We start from the raw sequence: 23,269 nt of genomic DNA, 5'->3' as shown, positions 1-23,269 counted from the left end.
ATTTGGTTCACCTGTAGCACATTTCCAACGATGTCAAGTCAATTTGGTCAACTTTAAATATTCGTCGATCAAAAGCACAAAAAACCTATTTTGTAAAATATAAAACCGATTATGACTATGTAAATACGTTCACAAGAACATTGTAAAATTTTTTTCTGTATATTACAACCTCGTTTTGAAAAAGAAACAGACGAGGAAAGATTATGTAAAATTTTGTCATTATGCATTGATTAATCTATATATCATGTGAATTTTTATACTAATTTTGCATTTGTTATTTTTTTTTTTGCTGTTATTTGTGCTTATTGTTACTCTTTGATATTTTTATATTTGCTTGTGAAAATTGTGAATATTCTTATTATGTTGATGCATTTTTTTTTCTTTTTTATTTTTTATGATTATTGCATTATCTCATTACTATTTTGTGAAATTTATCATGCATCATATGTAAAGTTTATCTGTAAATGTCGAGAAATTTTCTGCCTAAAAATTAACGTGTTTACCGATAATTCGAAATTTAAATTGCCCTTAAAGGATGAGCGATGGAATCGCGACTTTTTGATTCATTGTAGGATTTTTTATAGGGATTGAAATTTCAAATTTGGGAGATTTTGTAGGGCTTGGAAAATTTTTTATGTCATATTGTTTCTCTCTGTCTGTGGTTAACTTCTGATGAGATATTATTCGGTGGTTGGTGATTGTTCAATTTCAGAATTGTTCAACTGCCAACTTATTGGGTAAGTTGTCTTTTATTCAGAGTTTCCGCAGATGGTGAGAAATCAAACAAGTGGGGCAAAAATTGATAAAATTCCGAAAATTAGTTACTGGTCCATAAAATTGTCTCTCCGAAAGTGAAAGAGTCCGATAACTAGACCCAAGAACAGGGGGCAGGAGGGTAGCAGTGTGGTTGTGGTTTCCGTGATCATTTCCGTGTGTCTTGCTGTTATTGTTTCCAGTTCTCTTTGGAGTTCTGGGAACAGTATCAGGGGGCATATGTAATGGTCAGGGATATGGCCACACTGCCGGAATAACTCCCTTTTCCCCTCGGCCTAATACTCATGCATTACGTGCATGAGACGTTTCTACAACTTATTCATTCCTTCTATATCTGTGGTTCAGCCTACATGGCTTAGTTATATGTGTAATTATTCGGTAAATGCGTTATATTCGGCAAAGTGATATTATCTCCGGAAATAAAGTGTTTTTCATTCGTTTAATTGGTTATTTATCCGTTAATTCGCGATTAAATCGTATTACATCAATAGGTATTCAGTGTATAGTGTCCTTCTCGTGATAGGATCGTATATAATACCTATTACAACTTGTCGTATAAATTTATAAAAAATAGTACTAGGCTGGAGTAGAGTTCTCTGGGTACTGCTCCCATCAATCATCATCATAAACATTTTGTATTTATTGAAAATAATTGAAATGAAATTACTTACCTCTTCTAGTGCAGAATCTTCCAGTATCTCTTCAGAACAGACCTACACCTACCTGCATCCACTGAAATGTTGATATTAAAACCCATACAGCTTCAAGGTGCCAGGATTTTTCCTTTGAGGGGGATGATTGGATCCATTCGAGTACTTTTGGCATCTCATTTTTGGAACGAAGGGGAGGGGGGCAAAATAAAGTTTAATTGACACAGAGAATTTGTATTTTGGTTGCATATTATCCTTCCCTAAAAGTCATTTTTTTTTCAATAATTTGCACTGAAAATTCTTCCGAGCGTTCGCTGCCAAAATATGAGATGCAATTTTTTGCACATTGGATGTTTTATTTTCATCACGAAGAAATATATAAATATTAAAATGATAACGACGATGAGAGAATAGGTACCTGGTACCTGCCTAAATTTTTTCAGCAAACTTTTAATAAAGAATAGGTATGTACCTATCCATCCACACCTCATCAGTAATGTATCTTAAGTGAATTGACCAGAAAGGTACAAATAAACCATTTGCAGCAACAAAACAATCAAACCGAAAGGTATTGGTTTAGCCTGGACTCCTGTTGTTCCAAGAACTCTTCTAGATTTGGCAGGGTAAATTGGTGTTATGGTATTAAATGGTTGACCATCGTTTCCCAGCACTTGTTTGAAAGCTTCAAACTGTAACACAGTATAGGATTAATAAGTTTATATGTACCTAACACCTTTATTTCTATACATAGGTACTAATTTTGACCCAGTATTCCCCACGTACCACAACAGCGAATAAATATAAATTATGCATGTACACCTGTACTTATTTCGCAATAGCACTTACTTGTTTTTTGGAAATGGAGTTGTAAGGTGGCTGAGTAACCACGAAAATTGCTCTCGATATTTGTTTCCTTATCTCTGAATCGTAGTAAGATCCTTGATAAACGTAATATGCGGGTGTAATTTCAAAAGTGCTGTACCAACTAAATAAATTTTTAGCTGCAGTTACGACTGAAGAATTTGGCTTTTTTAGAGCTCCAGAAAGTAAGATTTTTTCAAGCGGTACGAAATCTGAATTATCCTTTGAGCCCTGGTTTTGAAAAGCAATGGAAATAGGTACAGTAGGTATTGATTAGAAAATCATACGAGTAGGTAATCCTATACGTAGGTAAGTACGAGTAGATGTATCCAATTTTTACTTTTAAAGTTTGACGTTTTTAAAGAAAATGATATTTGGTTATGGTTTGCAATAAATTCAAAATTCAATGCAGTTTTCTTCTCTATCTTTAGAAGGAGAAAAACTGCGGATAGGTATACTTATCTAAGTACATAGCCCAAGTATTTTTTGAACCAATCAATTTCTTTTTAAAAAATCCGCAAGTTACTCACTATTCTAACCAATTCTGAAAGAACCAATAAACCATCGGAGAAATTCATAGCATTTTCATAAGTGCCATACGCTTCATTATAAAATATGATAACTCCTTCAATTGGATAACTGCGCAAAACATTCATGGTAGGTACATTCTACATTGGGTACCAAAGCAAAATAATTGTGTACCTACCTATTTTAAGATACCAACCTATAATCTTAAGAATTAAAATAAAAGTCACCATTTAGCGTTAATCGTGCTTCCACTACGACCATGTGCATTTTGATTCAAGTGTAAAAAATTCCTATGAATGTGATATGTTTTACCACCTAACAATCCTCCTTCGATGTGAAGTCTGCTGAAGGGCAGAGGATGAAAAATGACTGAAAAAAATTATCGCAGGGTAAAAATTGAATATTTTTTTTTACAATACCTACTCAACTCAAGTATCAAAATTCATGAGATACAAATGAAACATTTTTCAAATTCTCGATTAAAATCCAACTCTAAAAAAAACAGGTGTAATAGGTATCTGCATTGTAGATGAATTATTACGTGCATTTCCAGTATTCTCCGCGATTTCCAAACTATATTTTTCAAAGTGAATCGTCAGGGGTTCTGCAGATTTTACTGATATAACTTTTGAGGTATCGATATTCGTTGGAGAAAGTTGATTTGGTGGTATGAATTTGTTCGGACGAATCGCTAAAAATGAATTTCCATAAGTGAAATTTTAAAGCATACCTATAGACTATAGATTTACATATTTCTGTGACATTCAACCACTGTAAATGAATGTAACTCAAGTTTAATTACATACGTACCTTCAATATGAATGGAAATGAATACTACTAAAATATATTGACCCACAATTTTTAAGTTCATCATTGTCCAAGCGTAAAACACGAATTTTTAAAGCGACGAAAGAGTTTATGAAGATACCTGTAGCTGTTAATTTGCTCAGAGTTCTTTTGCTACGTATTATGTAACTAACCAGGTACTATTTCAAAGCATTGGGAATGGTTATTGTACATTTTTCAAGGTCAGTTTTAAACCCATAAAATATATTTCACAATCTCAATGTGATTTAAATGTTGGATAAAACAATTGCACCTATCCTGGAATTTGAATCCAAAATCTCAGCATTTTTGCCCTGGCAAGTAGGTGGATTTAAAATTCGTGCTTTTTCCTTTGGAGAGGGAAGTACATCACTGTGTTTGAGATTGAAAAGGTAAGGGACATCTCTTTTTTCCTCTAGAAGCTTAATGTAACACTTGTGAGAAAAAAGTTGAAAATTGGGCATGTTTCGAAATAGCTACTCGTTTGGCCAACTTGCTATTTAAAACCTCGACTTTATGATTTTTTTTTTTTAGATCGATACTTACCCAATTTATCAATTATTTAGGTTACCTACTAAACTTTATGAAGTTTTGGTTCCTAGGTAAAAACACTCGTTAAATTTGTAGAGTTCCTACCTATACTTATCTTGATAAAACATTCACTTTTGAAAATTGTTGCTATCCTTATTTTATGTATTTTTTTTATTTAGGTGCCTATTTTGTAAAAAATTCCTGCTGGTTGCATGATAAAAATTTTCCATTGTGAAAAATACCTCAATGTAGAAGCACACATTTAATATTCTTAAGTACCTACATCTAGATGTATTTTTCGACATTTTTACTGGTCTTACGAATGACGAATTATAATTTTCGAATGACCTAAGGAAACACACGAGTATTCAGAGTTGAGCAGGTACATATTTGGGGAGTTGGTGAGTTGATTCCCAAAATGAAAAAAGTGTCCGAATTGATTCCCACCTTTTCTTTTCACATGTCCGAATTGATTCCCACCTTTTCTTTTCACATGTACGAATTGATTCCCACCTTTTCTTTTTGAGTGTACGAATTGATTCCCACATTTTATTTTCGAGTGTACGAATTGATTCCAGCCTACTAGCGTTACCCAGGAGACACCACGAGGAGGTTGGCTCAAAATCCCTATAACATTGCAAGTTGTTTGGAGTTATAAGGGTACATCTCAAAAAACTGTACCCTTTTTTGAGCAAATTTTGTACATACAAAGTGTAAACAAACAGTTTTGATTGTTTTGAATGTTTGTCAGATAGAAATAGTCAGAAGAAGTGCATTTTTTATTGGTTTGTACCAAATGGAAATTTTTTTTTTTAAATTGACCACTTTTCAGAAGAATGGATTTGCTTATATTAGGAAATTTTAGTTTTTTGAAAAAAACTCAAAAAGTAAGCACTCTAGAAAAAAACTAACGCTATTGTGTCGATTGGAAATTTAATTCTCTACAACTTTGCTAACATGAAATTTTTTTTGAACGTTTCCTTTCGTCTCCACATTAAGCTAATTGAAGGTAGGATACCAGATCTTTAAAATGAGGTCCTATTTATTCCTCACAATTAATTATAAGTTGAAGAAAATAATGAATCAAGTTTAAAAAAAAAAGAAAATCAGTCTCCTGTAAAATTTCACTTTTTTGAGATGTAACCTTATTACTCCCAAGGTGCGAAATGTTATCAATTCATTCATACGAAATAAAAAATTACATGGGAATTAATTCGTACACTGGAAAATAAAATGTGGGAATCAATTCGTACATGCGAAAAGAAAAGGTGGGAATCAATTCGTACATGTGAAAAGAAAAGGTGGGAATCAATTCGGACACCTTCATTTCAAAAAAAATCAAACGGGAATCAACTCACCTACAGCCCATATTTGCTATTAGAACATTTCAAGCCAGCACCACTGTTCATTCACATAAGCAATTGGTATCATTTGATGATTATGGGATTAATGTCAAATGGAATATCCGAAAAATATATTTCATGCCAGCTTATATTAAAAATACAAAAGGGGTTAACTATTACAGTTTTCTTCTTTTTCATCTATCATCTCCTAAGAATGTTGATGTTTTTAGAAAGTTATACCACCTTTGATTTTGTATAATTATTGAAACATAAGCCATAATTTGGTAACTAAACTACTGGAAGAAGCACTTGTATAAGAGTAGTGAGCTCATAAACTTTTGTTGATCCATGAGGATATATAGGTGGCACAGAATTCAGAGGTTTACCATTCAAACCCAGGACTTTTTTGAACACTGCAAACTGTCCAGCAGTTTTGTTAGGCCATAGCATCAATTTTCATAATATTATGTTTACCTAATGACGCTAGGTACTCACTTGCTTATAAGACAAACTCAAAGCCTGATCTGGACTGATAAACAGGTAATTAGCTGATGGTGTTTGTTTTCCCGTTTCAGGATCGTAATAAGTTCCAGTGTAGGCATAATATTTATACACAGGACTGATTAGAAGATTGTCGAACCAAACATATGTGAATAAGCCCGGTATTGGGATTGACGAACCGGGTTTCTTCATTACTCCGGTTGAAAGAATGAATTGAAGTGGCAGAAAACCTAAATTTGGTACTAGATTCTACTTTGTGGAAAACATTTAGGTAGGTATCAGTGATATTAGGATCTATGTCATTATATCTTTGACAAGTAGGTAAACCTATATATGAGGTACATACCACTTTAACTGGAAAACCAAGCACAGTTATGCCATCTGGGAATCTTAGAGCGTTTTCCATTGATCCATACAATATATTGTAATATATAACTGTCATTTCCAAAGGAGCACTGAAGAAAACAAGTCGGTATGGAGAAATTACTGGAGTAATTTCACAATTACACAACATGTTACAATCGAAAAATTAAGATCAAGAATTGTTTCATACCCCTGACCATCGACTGTGTTTCCACTACGACCTTTCCCACGTGGATTGATATAGAAACGTATGGTGTGAATTTTGTATTTTTTATCACATAAAATTCCTCCAGTGATGAACGATGGGTCCAAGAGTTGATCGCTGTATGCATCGACTATAAAAATTGATTTTAGAATAATTAACAGCTGAGGATACAATTTGATGAGTTTTTATTCAACGTACGTGTCTTTCCAGTATTAGTGAAATTCACAATATCAAATAGGGCATTGAATAAAATTAATGGTGTTGTAAGATTAGATTGTATGACTTTAGAACTGTCGATATTTATTGGAGACAATGCGTGTTTGTTGAAGAATGGATTGAGGCAAGTTGCTGCAAAATTAATCCGTTAATTGGCAAACCTTTTTTTTTTTAAAGTGCGTTCATCAATTAATTAAGTAGGTACCTATAGATAAGAATTAAAATATTTTAATGTACCTTCAGTATCATAGTAAATAAAAGACACAATCAAAATATATGCAATAATACTCAGTTTCGCGCAAAACATTTTGATAAATTAATAGGAAAGCGCTCAGTAGATTTTTCAAGCCACGTTTTCAAGGTAGGTATACCTACACATACGCAGAAATACCCAACTACATTCCGTAGGTTTAAATACATTAGAAAAGGCTTTTTTATTTTGTTTTTGGTATGCTTTAAAAGTGATAATTAAGTATCTACCAAAGTAAACATGCTTCTATTGGTCACACAAAATTATCACTAGATAGATATTTAAACGAAACACCGTTGGGGATTTTGACTTGTGAATTTTGAACTACCTATGTCAGCTTGTAATCTATAAGCAACTGAAAATATTTTCTTCAAACAGTCATGATAAATGTACCGTATTACCTGAAGGTTGAATTGGAAAATTTTTTCGTTCATTCATAATGCTTATACTTATCTGAATTTTGTAAAGCTTCACAAAAATTTGTCGTGTCACTGGTGTCATGTACTGAGAATTAACCTGATTCGATTCACTTGTTCCGAATCGACACTACTAGGTACCGGTACTCAAGTATAGGTTAATATCATTTTTATGAATTATGTCCATATTCAATGGTGGATTTGAAAACCACCAATATCCACCCAATTATTAAAATTTATTGATTTTATATTTTCGCTTTAATTCAGAACTTTTGTTCTACCTATGAAAAAAAAGTGTACCTACTTATTTCAAGATCATTTTTTAATAATTTTATAGGTAGGTAGGTCTAGGTACTTACTGTACTTCATTATTAAACCACAATATAATTTTTCTACAGAACAAGAATAATTTTTGCTGCTGTACCTTGGATGATAAATTGGAGAAACAATTAATTCCCAAAGGCTTGTCATTATAGTGAAGGCGAATTAGGTTTTAACAGAATAAAAACTTTTTAAAATATCTTTTCGCCGATGACGCAATAAATATTGAAAATTACATCGAACTTCAAAATTTGATTATTCGTTCAAAATGTTTGATAGGTAGGTAAGTACATACTCGTTTTCATACAAAAACTGTACAAAAGTAAGAAAAAGCCCAGATTTTCATTTGTAGTTGCAAAGGGGCGGAGAAGGATTGACGAAAAGCTGAAAACCACAAAAGACACATCAAACCACCCCGCTGCATGTACATGACAAACTTCGGTCTCCTCGGTCGATTTAAACATTGAAGGTGTTTTCAATATTAGAAAAACCTGAAAATGCGTTTTTCTTTCAACCCGGTAAAAAAAAATAGGTACTAAAAAAAGAAGGTAGGTATATTACTTACCTTTTAGACACCACTGGAAAATGAAAAATGCATTCCTAGGTTCCTGAAATGGACTTGGTGAGCTACTCCCCCCCCCCCATCCTGGACTCATGAATTCATGATACCTGTATAAATCTTATGTTCCCTTTGTTCTAAAGAAAATCAGGCAAAGAATGGAAATTTTTGCCAAAAAACTGCAAAATTAAAATTTTGAACTGTTTTTTTTTACCACCTAGGTATTTGAATTTATGAACATTATAGATTGAAATTTTGGTAGTTCAGCCCGTTCAGGGAAATCAGAAACACTGTTGCAGAATCAATAATATGAACCGCACATACCACATATGAATTTTGGTAAATAAACCCACTTACACAATATAAAAAAGCACAATCATTTGAAAAGTAGTTTGTATTCGAAAATAAATCAAACAAAAAGTACTTAAGAATAAAATAAAGAGGTAGATGCAAATAAAGTACAGTAACAACATAACAGTAAGTACATATATTGAACTTTTTCATTGTAATGAACACATTTTCTTATTTCATCCATTTTTCGCCCCGAAGGCGTTACAATATCAGATGATTTCAAAAAGACTATAAATAAAAAGTCTGGAAAGAATTGAAAGTTTAGCACGAAAAAAAAATCAAAAAATCACCTCCTAAGCACTAAAAAGTTTTTGCAAAGCGAGAAATTGATGTAAATGGCTGTGAAATTGCTTTGAATTCGTTGCAATTTGTTTTAATTGTTATACCTATGAAATTCGATTTCTCGACAATTAAAATAAAAAACAGGAAGTGAAAAAATGTCAGTAATTTTTGAGAGCTTACATCCCATGATGAAAGATAATTTTTGAATGCGTGATAGTAGGTACCTCTACCTACTCACCTAATTGTTATCATTAAAAGGGACCACTTGACCTTAGAATCAACTACAGTGGTATAAAACTCATGAAATTTTATGTTGCAATATCTGAGGCTATTCGTGATATTAAATTTTGTGTTTAGGTTAACAAATGATATCACAAACATACCTCGCCAAAGTGTTTTGTACGACGATAATATCTCAGCAATTCGTTTATCAAAAACAAGCAAAAATAAAAAATTAAAACTTGTTGATGATACCATTACACTCGCGAAGAAGTTCGAAATGGTTTTATCAAACCAGTTTCAATCAAATCAGCAAATCAAAACTGCTAATACTTCAAGTAAACCTTTTTAATAAAACTCCATTTCAGAATTTACTTCAACATTTGTTGAAATGAACTCATAAAATGCCTGGTGCATTTTCCCCTAAAATCAAACTGAACATGCAAAATCTTGACATGATACTTATGCTTTAATAATTGAATTTTGATTTTTTAAGGAACAAATTGAATTGGCATTCAAATAGGTATTGTAGAAAGTGTACATATAATATGTACTTATAGTAGTGAAATGAAAAACGTCAACATTTATATTGTATAATGTGTACTTCTTTATTTTTTTTTTTTTATTTTTCAGTTTGATCAGATCAATGGTCATTCGCTAGTGTATTTTAATACAGCAAAATGTATACTAATTTGATCCTCTTTAAAATGTTTTTTTTTTCTTTCTCTGAAATCTTGTGATATACTACCCTGCCTTAACTACTCTCTAGGAGAATTACGGACAGCCTATATAGGTAACACTGGGATATTCGCGAGTACCAGGTACCTTGTAGGTACCTGGGATGCTGGCGAAGTCAATTCGTATGTATCGATTAAGCGTTAAGCGTGGTAAATATTTTGTATTAATCATACCAAAACATCGAAAAATACAATTTCTGGAACAGGGCTTTAGCGAAAAATATGTTGTTAGACACAAGAATCTACGTCAAATTTCCGATCTATAGTGATATATCAACGGTCTTCATATCTACAAGAGAGGTGGGCCACAGCCATTAAAATGAGAGGGGGGTTCTCTGAAAAATACAATACATGAAGGCTATAGGTGCATAAGAGGGGTAAAATGGCCCCCGAGAGCGTTCGGGTTCATATAAGCATGGAAGGTGGGTACTATCGAGAAACTTCCACGTGAAAGCTTTAGACCCACAGCATCTCCCTTTTTCGAGAAACTTCCCTTTCTGAAAATACAATAACATTTTTCTCAGCCCCATGTGAACCGATTAATACAATAATTTTCACCACGGCTCACCAAAGCAAAAATTTTGAATAAAGCGGATGGTATATAATATTCGAAGCTGAAACCCGCCATTTTGAACGGTAAATAAGAGGGGAGGGGGTTGAAAATTTTTGTGAGGATGCTTCCTAAGAATGTCCATCTACAACATACTAAAAAATTGTATAAATCGGTTCACATGGGGCTGAGAAAAATGTTATTGTATTTTCAGAAAGGAAAGTTTCTCGAAAAGGGGAGATGCTGTGGGTCTAAAACTTTCACGTGGAAGTTTCTCGATAGTACCCACCTTCCATGCTTATATGAACCCGAACGCTCTCGGGGGCTATTTTACCCCTCTTATGCACCTATAGCCTTCATGTATTGTATTTTTCAGAGAACCCCCCTCTCATTTTAATGGCTGTTGCCCACCCCTCTTGTAGATATGAAGACCGTTGATATATCACTACCTATAGATCGGAAATTTGACGTACCTAGATTCTTGTGTCTAACCACATATTTTTCGCTAAAATGCAATTCAGGTGAGAAAATTATGAAAAACGTGTTCTGGGGGAGCTAAAATCCATTTTAAGGGGAACGCACGTCGTCGTCGGGTCCAGATATGTTGTTTAGGACACCCTCCTGGACATTTTAAAGCAAAAAACCTTTGTTAGCAATTATAGTATTTGAGTTCAACCCCTTACCAACTGTAGGGTACTAAATTGAAAATTCCATACTCTATTATTTATTTATTTAATTTTCTTTTTCAGGTCATGGAACAGAAAGATACTCAAAAAGTTAAGCCAATGAGAAGACCATATAACATTGAAAACATAATCAACGCAATATACGCAGGAGTTTTCCTAATCTATATATATTAATTTTATTTTATTTTTATTTTTTTGGACCTTAATAGGCGCCTAGTAATGTACATATGTTTGTAGTTAGGTATGTGATTTTATTTGTTGTACCTTATACTCAAATATATAATACATATATCTAAGTGAAACTGAAAGCTTGAAGGTTTAACAAACAATTCTATCCAATTTTTACTAAGGTCGAAGCCCTCTAACTTCGGACTAGAAGAAGCCCGCATGTCCAACCAGCTGAGAAATATTAAAATTTTCAAACTAAGAATCTGTCTTTTTTCCTCTCTTCCATTTAGATTCAAACTTCAGCCCTAATACCTTCCGATCTTATTTAATTACTTAAAATGACGTCAATACCTGAGAATAAATTTTAGAAAGCAAAATTACCGCCAACCAAAAAAAAAACTTGCAAAAAAACTAAAAGAATTGTCAACAAAAATCTATTGAGTAATTTTAATGAAAAAATTCATGATATCGAAACGTATAATTTAATTACTTATCTGTATTTTCGATTCCCCTCCCCCCAGCAGTACCTACTGTGTTAATATTGTAATTAATACTATTGACATTGTAAATACAGCAAAAGCTGTCCACTGCAATAAACGATTTGATTTGATTTGATTCAGCAGTTGTGATCAGGAATTGATATGGAATTTCAAATCAATTTGGTACTCACCAAAATAAAATATCCATAAGTTTGAGAACTGAATTGAAAAACCGGACCGTTAAATTCCGCCGGTGCTTGGCTCGGTTTATAAAAATAATATACGTACATTTCGAAGTAGGTAGTTTATTAAAATTTTATTGCTGATAAATACCTACTTTCAACAGTCTAAGTAAGTTCAATCTCATATAAGATAAAACTGAAAAATAAATCATTTTCGTCATCCAAATACCAACCCCTAATTATTCACAGTTCAAATGCAACAATCACAACTTGTTTCTTGTTAAAATGATAAAATGCAAAAATCTGCATAATTAAAATGAAAAATTTCACCTCAAATGAAAACTCCTTCATTTGGTGAAGTTAAGCAACCGGTCTTACTCCTAATACATTATAAATGCGTTTTGAACAAAACAGGAAAAATTATGCAGATTTTTGCATTTCATCATTTTAACGAGTTGTGATTATTGCATTTGAACTGTGAATAATTAGGGGTTGGTATTTGGATGACGAAAATAATTTATTTGTCAGTTTCATCTTATGAGATTGAACTTTGACTGTTGAGAGTAAGTATTTATCAGCAATAAAATTTTAATAAAATACTTCGAAATGTGAATTATTTTTATTTTTGTATTTATTTTCGGGTAATGACGTCATTTTACATAATTAAATAAAATCAGAAGGTATTAGGGCTGATGTTAATCTAAATGGAAGAGAGGAGAATTTTCGGAGAGGACAAAAGACAGATTTTTAGTTTGAACATTTTAATTTTTCTCAGCTATTTAGACATGCGAGTAAATCAAGCACAGTGTTCTTGTTCATAGACTCTATGAATTTTTTCACTGTGTTTGATCCACTCAAATTACCACTCAGAAGAGAATTTTTCAATTTTTGGTGAGTTGGTAAGGTAGAATGTATGTACTCAGGTGAACAAGACAAATGTGTCGATCTCATTATGAGCTCATTTTTGAAATATTATTCATAAAAATGTATGACAAAAAAATCCGGATACCAATACCGTTTATGTTTATCAGTATGCAGCCGCCCTGCGCATTTTCCAAGAATTAAAACGACTAAAAATATTCTTATCACCGATTTCATCATATAACTAAGTAGAAGAAGAAGAAAGACTGTGTTACAGAGTCGATGAAATTCTGTCACTGACTTTTGATTATGTGTTATTTTGGTGGCAAATAAAATAATTTGTAAGTAGGTATTTCATATAGTGAATTTGTTTGGTTCCTGAATTATAATGTAAGTACTGATCAATGTTATAATCAGACGTAAAATAGACTAACGAATTCTAATTTTTATGTAATTAGGTATGTACCTTAACTACAAGATGAAAGCCAGAATTCATGCAATAGATTAAGAATTGACCCCTTATGTATAAAGCCTTTTGTTGAATGATACAGGTACGAATACCTAGAAAAATTATTGAAATCATACACAGTGGAATTAGTACAACCACAAATAGAATACCTATTCGCTTTTTGTCGTGTTCAAGAAACACTTTCGATAATCTTACAAATAGGCACCGATCTACGTAAAAAATTAAATACATATTTCATGAAATAAGCTATTAAAAACAATAAAATATCTCAATTTTTTGAAAAAAAATGAAAAACCATAATTATGAACTTGAAAACCAGTGGTATTCATACAACCACTGGTAAAATAGGTGCCTACATAGAAATTTTAATGCTTAAAATATACTCATTTTTCGTGGCAAAAAACCCTCTCATAATAATACGTAATGTGTAAAATATATAGGTACCCAAAAAATTAAAACACAAAATTTTTCCGAAAAACAGGTAAGTAGTAAGTACCTACCTAAAAATCACTGCTTGACCATTTCGAAATAGGTAAATTATTCGTAATTTCTGAAATAGGTACCTATTTGATTAAATGAAAAATTTAAAACACTCACTGAACTTACCTACTCTCAATTTTTTTTCTCTTTCTTCTTCTTTCATTAAAAAATTTCAAATTAGAAAATCGGCAGTCCAAAAACAGGTAGGTACTTATGAATTAAAAATTATGTAAAAATTCAAAAATTCTACAAAAACAGCTGTACCTACATGACCGAAAAAATCTGACTAAGGATATAAAAATAACAAAAACTTTAAAATCTTTTTGAAAAAACTTCTGGCTCACCTTGTTCTACATAGAAAATGGGTATCCACTAAATTCACAAAGAATCATTTCGAAATTTCAAATATAACCTATAGGTACTCGTCCAAATATCATGCAACCAACCATATTGAAGATAATTTTTCTGATTTCATATTGAATTCTCTGCACGATGAGATGAGGCAGATGGCAGAAAATAGTAATGAAACTGCAGACAGAATGAAATGTGAGAGATAGGAAGGATTTGTTCGCGCAGTTGGCGGATTTAATGGTAAGAAAAGCATACTTCTATGAAGAAGAGACACTCGCATAAAACTGCGATAAAATGTTCATGATAACTAATTTTTACAATGTTAAAACTGATACGTTTATACATCATGCATGTAAAGTGAGAAAAACAATCTTGTTTAATTTTTCCCAAACAGTTCGCGTGAAGTCGAACAACAAATGACCGCTGCTTTTTTATTATGAGGCCAATGGTAGTATCTCGCACTTGCTATGGATACCTGCAGCGGTAGCTCTCTGGCTAATCTCCCCTCTAAAAGTCAGAGTAAGTATTTTTCAATTTCTCATTGGTTGCAAAACGTCTTTCCAATAATAAAAATCGTTTTAGGGCCATTCAAAAAATAGCCAACAATTTTTAGAAAAATTTCTTGCGTTGCCAAAATGTGAAATTTTTGATGTTTATAAATACACAACACCATCGATATAGGCTACCTATCGATGGTTTATGTACACCTGCATAATTTCGTTACATAATGCAACGAAGTCAATCATTTCCTATGAAAAATAATACTTACTGACTGTCCAAAAATGAAAATACTGTCAGTAAATGACAAATGTATAATATTATCACTTTATCAGTAACTGTTTTTCACAATCAAAATTACATTTTTTGCGTTATTTTCTTGTGTTTTTTAAATTAAAAAAAATATATGTTGATTATAAGAGTAATAAAAAAATATTCAGTGTGAGAAATCCCACGTCTCGAATACGAGACATGATACTCTCTCTACGAAAATATTTTGAGATAGAGGCAAAATTAAAACAGTTCGCCTCACCACCTGAAAAAGTATTGAAGAGAATCTTTCAATTAGTTTATCGACATTCGACAATACAAATAATTTCTCACTTTGAAAATTTTCAGGGTCCTATTGAAAAACCTGGTAAAAAATATTATTAAAAAATAAAAATTTAGTTTCGTAATAATTTAATGATGTAGGTAGGTAGGTAGGTACCTAAATTTATCATCATTCATCTCCTTTTTCTTCTCCAAAAATAGGTACAAAAAGTGTACGAAAGTGTACTGTAACCAACGTTGATGACTTTGATGGTCGAGCAATTCGAATTCGTGACCATATTTATTTCTATTATATGAGGAAGGAGTATCCTACTTTATCCAAGTCCAAGCTACTTATTTTATTTAACTAAAGGATGTGGAATTATTTCAAGGCAGTAAGGTAAAAGTTTACAATTTTTACATTTTCGATGAAAAATATAGACAATATCTAAGTAACGAAAAATTTGTAGGTAATCGGCAAAATTGTTCAAAATTAAATTTCCTCTCTCCGTGTTCCTCGTAAGTTGGGAAATTGTGAGAGAAATTCAAGAATGTTGGGAAAATACAAAAATTCCAACAATACATATTTTAAAAATTCAATTTTTTTACAATCATAGAAGTTTATGTATCAGGGCAATCACTCTTAATAAATTAACCACTTTCCCAACTTTTGAAGCCAAATCTGTATCTGTATTCTGTATCTACGATTTTTCCCAATTTTTGATATTGAAATATGTAGTTGGAAATCTGGAAGAATTGAAATTTTATCTAGATTCCAATACAAAACCTGGTGAAAATTCGGAATTTGTCGGTAAAATCGTTAATTCTCTGACAGAATCACGGATCCATTCTCAAAATTCTTATTTTTTTAAAAAGCTTTTGTCCTCGCTTTGCTCGAGCTAAATTGTAACTTTTCACGTCAAAATTACTGCAGTTTTGTTTCTTGAAGTTATAAATTTCGGAAAGTTAAATGACATACCTTATTCTTCATCACTTCATCAGCCATATGTGCTGTCTTATTTGAGAAAAAGCTCGCAGAAAAATACTACGCATCTCATACCTACGTTTAAACCATATAGTAAGCCTACACACTGTTATATGTACAGGGTGTTCCGGCTCGACAGTACCCCCTTATAACCAGTAACTGTACTACCCATTGTGAGTTGATGTATGTATGTTTGCCTACCTTCCAGGCCGCAGGGGCAAAGTTATGGACTTTGAAAAAAAAACTTTTTTCGATTTCGTTCAAAATTTTTTGTCATGCGTCACTCGAAACCCGTTCTAGATAGAAAGTTGCACTCGGCGGCGTTGGATCGCAAATTTTGTGTAGAATTTTTTAATGTGGTCGATGACCTTTGTGGAAGCGAAGGGGAGTCTGTACGAGTCAATATAATTGAAAAAACATGACCAAAAGTGGTCAAATTTTTTAGTTTTTGTTAAATATCACAAAATTTTTTCCTCTTAACCTATGATTTTTATTAACAACATAGGACGAGAAAAGTCCGAGCTTTTCAACGCCGCAAACCACAGCCTTCTATCTCGATTAGTTACGGAGTCATGATGTTTTAAAAGCAGCAAAAAAATCAAGCAAAAAAATCAAATTTTTTGATTTTTGTTTGCAATCATTTTTTAATATAAAAAAATCATTATAAATTCGTTTTAACGTAGAGGAAGGCCCGCGACTAGGCCACAGTTGCTCAATTGAATTTTAACGGCTGCTGACAATGATTGCAAAAAAAATCAAAAAATTTGATTTTTTTGCTTGATTTTTTTGTTGCTTTTAAAACATTATGACTCCGTAACTAATCGAGATAGAAGGCTGTGGTTTGCGGCGTTGAAAAGCTCGGACTTCTCTCGTCCTATGTTGTTAATAAAAATCATAGGTTAAGAGGAAAAAATTTTGTGGTATTTAACAAAAACTAAAAAATTTGACCACTTTTGGTCATGTTTTTTCAATTATATTGACTCGTACAGACTCCCCTTCGCTTCCACAAAGGTCAACGACCACATTAAAAAATTCTACACAAAATTTGCGATCCAACGCCGCCGAGTGCAACTTTCTATCTAGAACGGGTTTCGAGTGACGCATGACGAAAAATTTTGAACGAAATCGAAAAAAGTTTTTTTTTCAAAGTCCATAACTTTGCCCCTGCGGCCTGGAGGGTAGGCAAACATACATACATCAACTCACAATGGGTAGTACAGTTATTGGTTATAAGGGGGTACTGCCGAGCCGGAACACCCTGTACATACATAGACCTATGAACACATAGAGAGTGCAAGAGACGATGTATGTTTATACTACCAACAACATAAATTCTGGAAAAATTAGTGATTTTCAAAAAAAATAAATAAACGAAAAAAATTGGAAACTCAAAAATTAATTATCATTAAAGTAAGGCCATTTTTAAGGCTATCAACTTTTAGCAAAATCAACATTTTTGTAAGAAATTTCAACTACGTACTTAATTACTTATTTTTTTCACATACCTATGTAATTATTTAAAATTTTTTTCGTATTTTTTTCCAGACTCTTGAATTTTCCTCACTTTTACAGCATTAAAACAGATAAGTATGTTTTAATGTTTTGGCACTGAAACAAAATTTCAGAAAAATAAATGTATAGAGTTGAAGTTTGTTAAAAATTTTAAACTGCGAATTCGAAACAAAAGATAACTTTAACCCTTTCGAAGTTCTCATAGTTTGATTTCAGGGGGGAAAATAAATAAAAACACAAAAAAATAAGTGAGCCAAACACCAGATCTTCTATTTGGGTTCACTTAGACTATGAGAACCTTGAAAGGGTTAAGAAGAAATTTTAATTTAATTTCTAAAAACTGGCTTACGCAATGAGCGATGGATAATTGGAATCTGAGCTTTAATTTGCATTTAATCTTCCCGAATACAAAACGGTGCTTCTATTACAACAAGTGCCAGCATTTTTCCTGCAACAAACCATCAAAAAAATATTCTAATTTCAAATTTTATGTTAAAGTTATGCTTGTGAAAAGAGGTGTAGGTAGAACTACTACTGAAGTAACTTGTGTTTGAACTAATTACTTTACCATCTAGGCTACTTATACGATTTTATACCAATTACCTAAGGGTTTGATCCCAGGAATATTTAATCAAAGTCGTAGCCACTACATACTCAGCTTTCGCGAAGGTAATAAAAGACGACACGTCGCGACCCGTGAAAACTTTTAATTTGAAGAAAATAAACAATTTAAACAAAAGTATTCAATTTAACCAGGCGATTCACATATCACGATTCACATATGTACCTACGTCATAAATGCGTGACTTAAAATGGAATGAAATGAAAATGAAATGTAAGTTATTCGATTGACACGTAGTGCACAATCTCATTATTGAGGGGGAAAGAGAAGTTAACCAAACAGTGTGGCCATATCCCTGCCCATTACATGCTATACTACCTATGTATGTAGTTTGAAAGTTTACCTAATAAAATGTTGTCAAATTTGCAAAATTGAATAGCATACTGCACATCATATGAAATATGTACATCTGATCTTCTGCGAATCGGAGCAGGTAGCTACTGAATTAAAATAAAACAGAATTAATTATTCAAAGCAATGTCAAATGTCGAATTGTGTCTTTCAAAAATTGCTTCAAAATAAGCAATTTGACGGGATGCTCGTCATTAATTTTATTTCTCGTAGAATGTCATCAGGAGAAATCGTTTTTGAGCATCAAGTTCTAAATTTCATCAGAAAATTCGAAAAAACTGTTATATAGTGTGTGAAAGTGAACTTACCTTTGTTGAAGAAATCAGGGAAGTTGACAAAAAAACGAGCAATTCACGTTAATTGTGATATCAAACTAAAAACCGCAATGAAAATTGAAAAATATACTTAGCAGTAAAAAATATTATGTAATTTTGAATTGTATGAAAATGAAAATTATTTTCACTTTTTAGAAAAAACTATCTGATGATATGATAATGACGAAATACTAGCCGGAAACCAGAAACGGCGGCTGCCCTCCCCCTCCAGTTACGCTTCCTCCATAGTATTAGCAGAAATTGTAGGAAATATTTTTACAAAGCTCTAAATCTGGTTGACTGCCAAATAATCAGACTAAAAATACTTAGTACCCTATACATATTTAAATGAACGCTTGGTTTGGAAGATAGGTACATATAAATAGGTAGTTTCACGAGAGATAGATGTTTTCCCATGTTTTTTCGCCAAGATTTTATCATTTTTTTCACGTTTCTTGTGCTGTGCATAAGTGTAAAGAATGATAGTTTTGCAAAATTATTAGTTAAGCAATTTAAATTCAATTTGCAGCTTCGACTTTTCTACCAAGAGCATTGAAGGAAAAATTAAAATGAAATGAGTTTTTAAAACAATCCTTTCTAATAATGATAGATCTTTTCTTACCGATAGGTAAAATTTTCGGTCAGCGACACGAATTGAAAAAAAAAATGATGAAATCACGATAAATGTTTTATAAAATACCTACGTACTTATGTAGTATGTACGTGAAAAGAAAAAACTTAGCACCTGTTTTAAACTTCAAATTTAATTTCCCAGATGTTGAAATGGCTTGACGAAATTTTCGAGAGTTGAAAATATCTCCCAATAATGCAACAGAAACGGTTGGAATATCATTGAAGATTTTTGAAGAAGTTAAATAGGCATTAATAAAATTAAAATTTATTGAAAAGATGTTGATGGTTTCAAATTTTTGTAGAATGTTTGAGACTCTGCCTTTCTGGCCTTTCAAGGTCATCTGATGTAGGTACTTGTTTGTGTAGTCTCTCAAAGTCGCCGTCTGCCTGCCTGGCCTCTTAAGATCACTGATCCTACCTTCTTATCAGGGTCAGCGTGATCAAAATTTTGTACAGATGTCAAAAATCAAAAATTTCCTTTTTCCAAAGAATTGTTTTTGAAATTTGCACAAGTGGCTGTATTCTGCCTAAAAACAATTCTCCGAATCCGAATCTCACCGTTTCGAGCCATTCTATATAGCCTTCCTAGTGCGGCTTTCAATATCTCCAGTTTTTAAATTTCTCCAGAACGCGCGAAAATTAATAATTTGAATTGAAAAAATTGAGTTGTAGCTTATTCTGGACAATGTTTAACGAGTTTTTTCACATTTTGGTTGATTTCCTGACGTACACTCTGAGTTTTTGTTTAACCAGAATGTTTGGGAAAATAAAAATAAAATATTTCATTAGTCATGTCAGTTAAACGAACAGACATTTATTAGCTAATTGATGAATATTTGTAAAAATGCGTAAACAATTTGTTTATAAAAACTAGAAGTAGGTACCTACGTATACGAAGTACATACTTGTTTATTGTCTTAAAATCAACAAATTATCTATGGTAATGACCTCTAGTCAAAATAATAATAATTATCTCGAATAAACATAAACTTGTCGATAACAGCGGGGTAGGTATTATTATAAAATAGAAATTCCACAGGATCGGAAATTGGCGCAGTCAAAAAATACCGAACGAATTCAATAAATAAGAATGAAATAAATGTTGACTTTTTTAATTTAAATAAAAAATCAAATTTTATTGTGACGTAACACAAATGGCTGCACTTTTCCTAAAAACAATCCCCCATATCCGAATTTCATCATTTTGAGCCTTTTTGCGGACCCTCTGGCGCGATTTTCAACTTATCCAGAAGACACACCAACTAATGGAAATTGACCAACTTCAGACAAATGAAATAAACTCCTTTCTATATTAAATGAAGTAATTGATGAACACCAGTTGCACGAAAAACTGTTCTATTCCCTTGATTATAAATTGGAGCGATGGCTTCAAACGGCTTACCATCATTTCCTTTCAGATTTTGGAAAGCTTTGAACTGAGTTATAAAATAAAAAGTTCAACATTATAGGTGATATCTTCATAATAATAGGTACCCAGAAATTCCCAAGCTGGCAATAGCTTACCTGATTGAAGGATAATCCTACTATCTTAGGTGAAGCAATAAGTTGTGTAATTCCGTAATATTGTTTTTTAGTATCCATGTCGATGTAAGATCCTCTGTACGCGTAATATTCCTTAAATTCAGTTATATGGTCAAACCACATGTATGTATATGTTCCGAAAAGAGGAGCTGAAGAACCGGGTTCTTTAATTTTACCCAAGGTTTTTTGAAAAAATGAGAATTTTGATTTAAAACTCAAGCCCTGGAAATATTTCAAATCGATTCAGAAAATAGTAAAATACATCGATGGTAAAATAGTTGGTAGGTATCGGAATCGAAAGCCTCAATTTATGAACTTACCGTTACAACACAAAAACTAAGCTGTACCACACCATCAGGATATTTCAAGGCTTCCTCGAACGTAGCATATTTAGAATTTCGATAAATAACGGTTGGTTCCAAGGGACCACTAATAAATAAATAATAAATCATAATTTAAAAAGTGCAAGTTTACTACAAATGAAAAAAACAAAAACAAAAAAACGCTGCCACTGCCCATAATAATGAATTAATGATCTATGAAATTTTGAAATACCTACCCTACGCCTCCTACTAGATTACCGCTACGACTGTTTGGATCTTGATTTACAAAGAATCGTAATTTAACTAATTTGTATATTCTCGGACCTAAAATCCCTCCTGTAATAAATGAATGGTCATCCGGCATCAGGTAAGCTTCAACTATAAGAAAAAATCAAAAATCAAATAGGTATCATCAGCAGATTTCAAATTTTCGAGGTATAAATTAGGATCCATATCAGTTTGTAGTTGTTCACTTTTTTTTTTTTTTTTTTTTTTTTTTTTTTACAAATTTTTAGTTCATTTGAAGCTTATCTTTTTATTGTTTATTGCAATGAGCTAGAATTTTTTCAAAGTAGGTGTGGAAATTGGAAATAATGCTACTAAAAAAGCTTCGTATTGACGAAATGTTTTTCAGTTTTTCAAATATCCAATTAAGTACTTTTTTGCAAATAAAAATTCTGGAACTCCAACATTTAGTTACTGCATAGGTATTTTTCACTTTAAGGCGACCATTTTTTCCATTTTTTTTTTCTAATCAATAAAATATTTTTACTGGATGCGGGTGAACAGTTTTCAATAGTAAATAAAAATTACCGAAATTCAATTTTTCAACTTTCGCCATTCATATTACGGTAGGTCTAAAAATCTATAGCTTAATCATTTCAATTTTCATAAAATCACTCACTAATATTTCCTGTATTCGTAACATTTAATATTTCAAACAGTCCTTGATATCCTTGTAATGGTGTTGCAGTTGTGATATATTTAACTCTGGGAATAATTACATTGATGGGAGAAGGTGAAGGAACGTCGATTGGTTGATACAATTCTTTCACTACAAATGGATCTTGGCCTTGAAAAATAAAAAACATCACTCGATTAGCACTGATTCTATAATTTTTTGAATAATTCAATAATCTATGGCTGTGATTTATTACTTTTAATAATTGTCGGAACAAGCACCGCGATTAAACAAAATAGTATAATTCTCGATGCCATTTTATGTACGATAGACAACACTTTCACGTCTATTTTATGAAAATTCTGGATTACTAATGTGAAAAATGTTGCCTTCGTTGCAGCTTTTATACACTTGCAAAAAATAATCATCAAGCGCAACAAACAATTTTACTATCGTAAAGGGTTTAAAAACATTCTCAAATATCCGCTTTTGTTTTTTATAGGTACCTATCTGACTGTTGTAAATATTTACAGTTGAAATGAACAAAAGACCTCCTTAAAAATACGTAGTTAGAATATTATTTATCAATCACTTATTTATTTTGTATTTGGATAATGTGTTTGTGTTGTGAAAGATAAGATGTGAGAGCTATGCGAGGTCAACAAGGTTATTCACATTTCACTTGGGGCGAAATTTTGCGCATTCCACCTTGTGCGAACGAATAGTCCTCAACTTACCCCTTTTCCTAGCTATAACCAATAACAAGTGAAAGTGACCTAGAACCTACTGACCCACATTTACGTACAAGGCTACGACAGTACCTGCCTGGACCTACCGCAACTGTTTCTATAGTGAAAATGATAAGGATAATATCTCCAGAATGAGGACGGGGAGCGTTC

General features: G+C 32.3%; 2 protein-coding genes across 6 annotated transcripts; both read right to left on the bottom strand.

The window, feature by feature from the left end:
- Window positions 1–1,455: 1,455 nt before the first annotated feature.
- On the bottom strand, window positions 1,456–7,279 carry LOC135849439 (carbonic anhydrase 2-like). 4 transcript variants are annotated; one of them, XR_010559537.1, is made up of 9 exons: window positions 7,035–7,279; window positions 6,780–6,929; window positions 6,567–6,711; window positions 6,360–6,468; window positions 6,008–6,262; window positions 3,010–3,504; window positions 2,816–2,924; window positions 2,271–2,516; window positions 1,456–2,113 (listed from the first exon to the last, which is right to left on the bottom strand). XR_010559537.1 is itself a non-coding variant. In XM_065369881.1 (6 exons), the coding sequence occupies exons 1-6, from the start codon at window positions 7,102–7,104 to the stop codon at window positions 5,801–5,803; spliced, it is 861 nt and encodes a 286-aa protein (XP_065225953.1). In that variant the 5' UTR covers window positions 7,105–7,264; the 3' UTR covers window positions 5,627–5,800. The 4 variants fall into 4 exon arrangements, 1 of the variants encoding a protein (XP_065225953.1); XR_010559538.1 differs by having other exon boundaries at window positions 2,816–3,182; window positions 3,355–3,504; XR_010559536.1 differs by having other exon boundaries at window positions 2,816–3,504.
- Window positions 7,280–8,719: 1,440 nt separating this feature from the next.
- LOC135849435 (carbonic anhydrase 3-like) lies at window positions 8,720–22,876 on the bottom strand. Of its 2 annotated transcripts, none has more exons than XM_065369875.1 (9): window positions 22,627–22,876; window positions 22,374–22,541; window positions 21,706–21,847; window positions 21,467–21,575; window positions 21,129–21,368; window positions 18,966–21,040; window positions 18,650–18,746; window positions 18,034–18,132; window positions 8,720–17,780 (listed from the first exon to the last, which is right to left on the bottom strand). In XM_065369875.1, exons 1-6 carry the CDS (start codon window positions 22,796–22,798, stop codon window positions 20,912–20,914), a joined length of 960 nt encoding a protein of 319 aa, XP_065225947.1. In that variant the 5' UTR covers window positions 22,799–22,876; the 3' UTR covers window positions 8,720–17,780; window positions 18,034–18,132; window positions 18,650–18,746; window positions 18,966–20,911. The 2 variants fall into 2 exon arrangements, with proteins under 2 accessions (XP_065225947.1, XP_065225948.1); XM_065369876.1 differs by having other exon boundaries at window positions 18,650–18,743.
- Between the last annotated feature and the right edge of the window lie 393 nt (window positions 22,877–23,269).

The sequence above is a fragment of the Planococcus citri genome, chromosome 5 (assembly GCF_950023065.1).
Source record: "Planococcus citri chromosome 5, ihPlaCitr1.1, whole genome shotgun sequence".
Classification (NCBI taxonomy): Eukaryota; Metazoa; Arthropoda; class Insecta; order Hemiptera; family Pseudococcidae; genus Planococcus; species Planococcus citri.
This window is presented reverse-complemented; position numbering and strand designations above follow the sequence as displayed.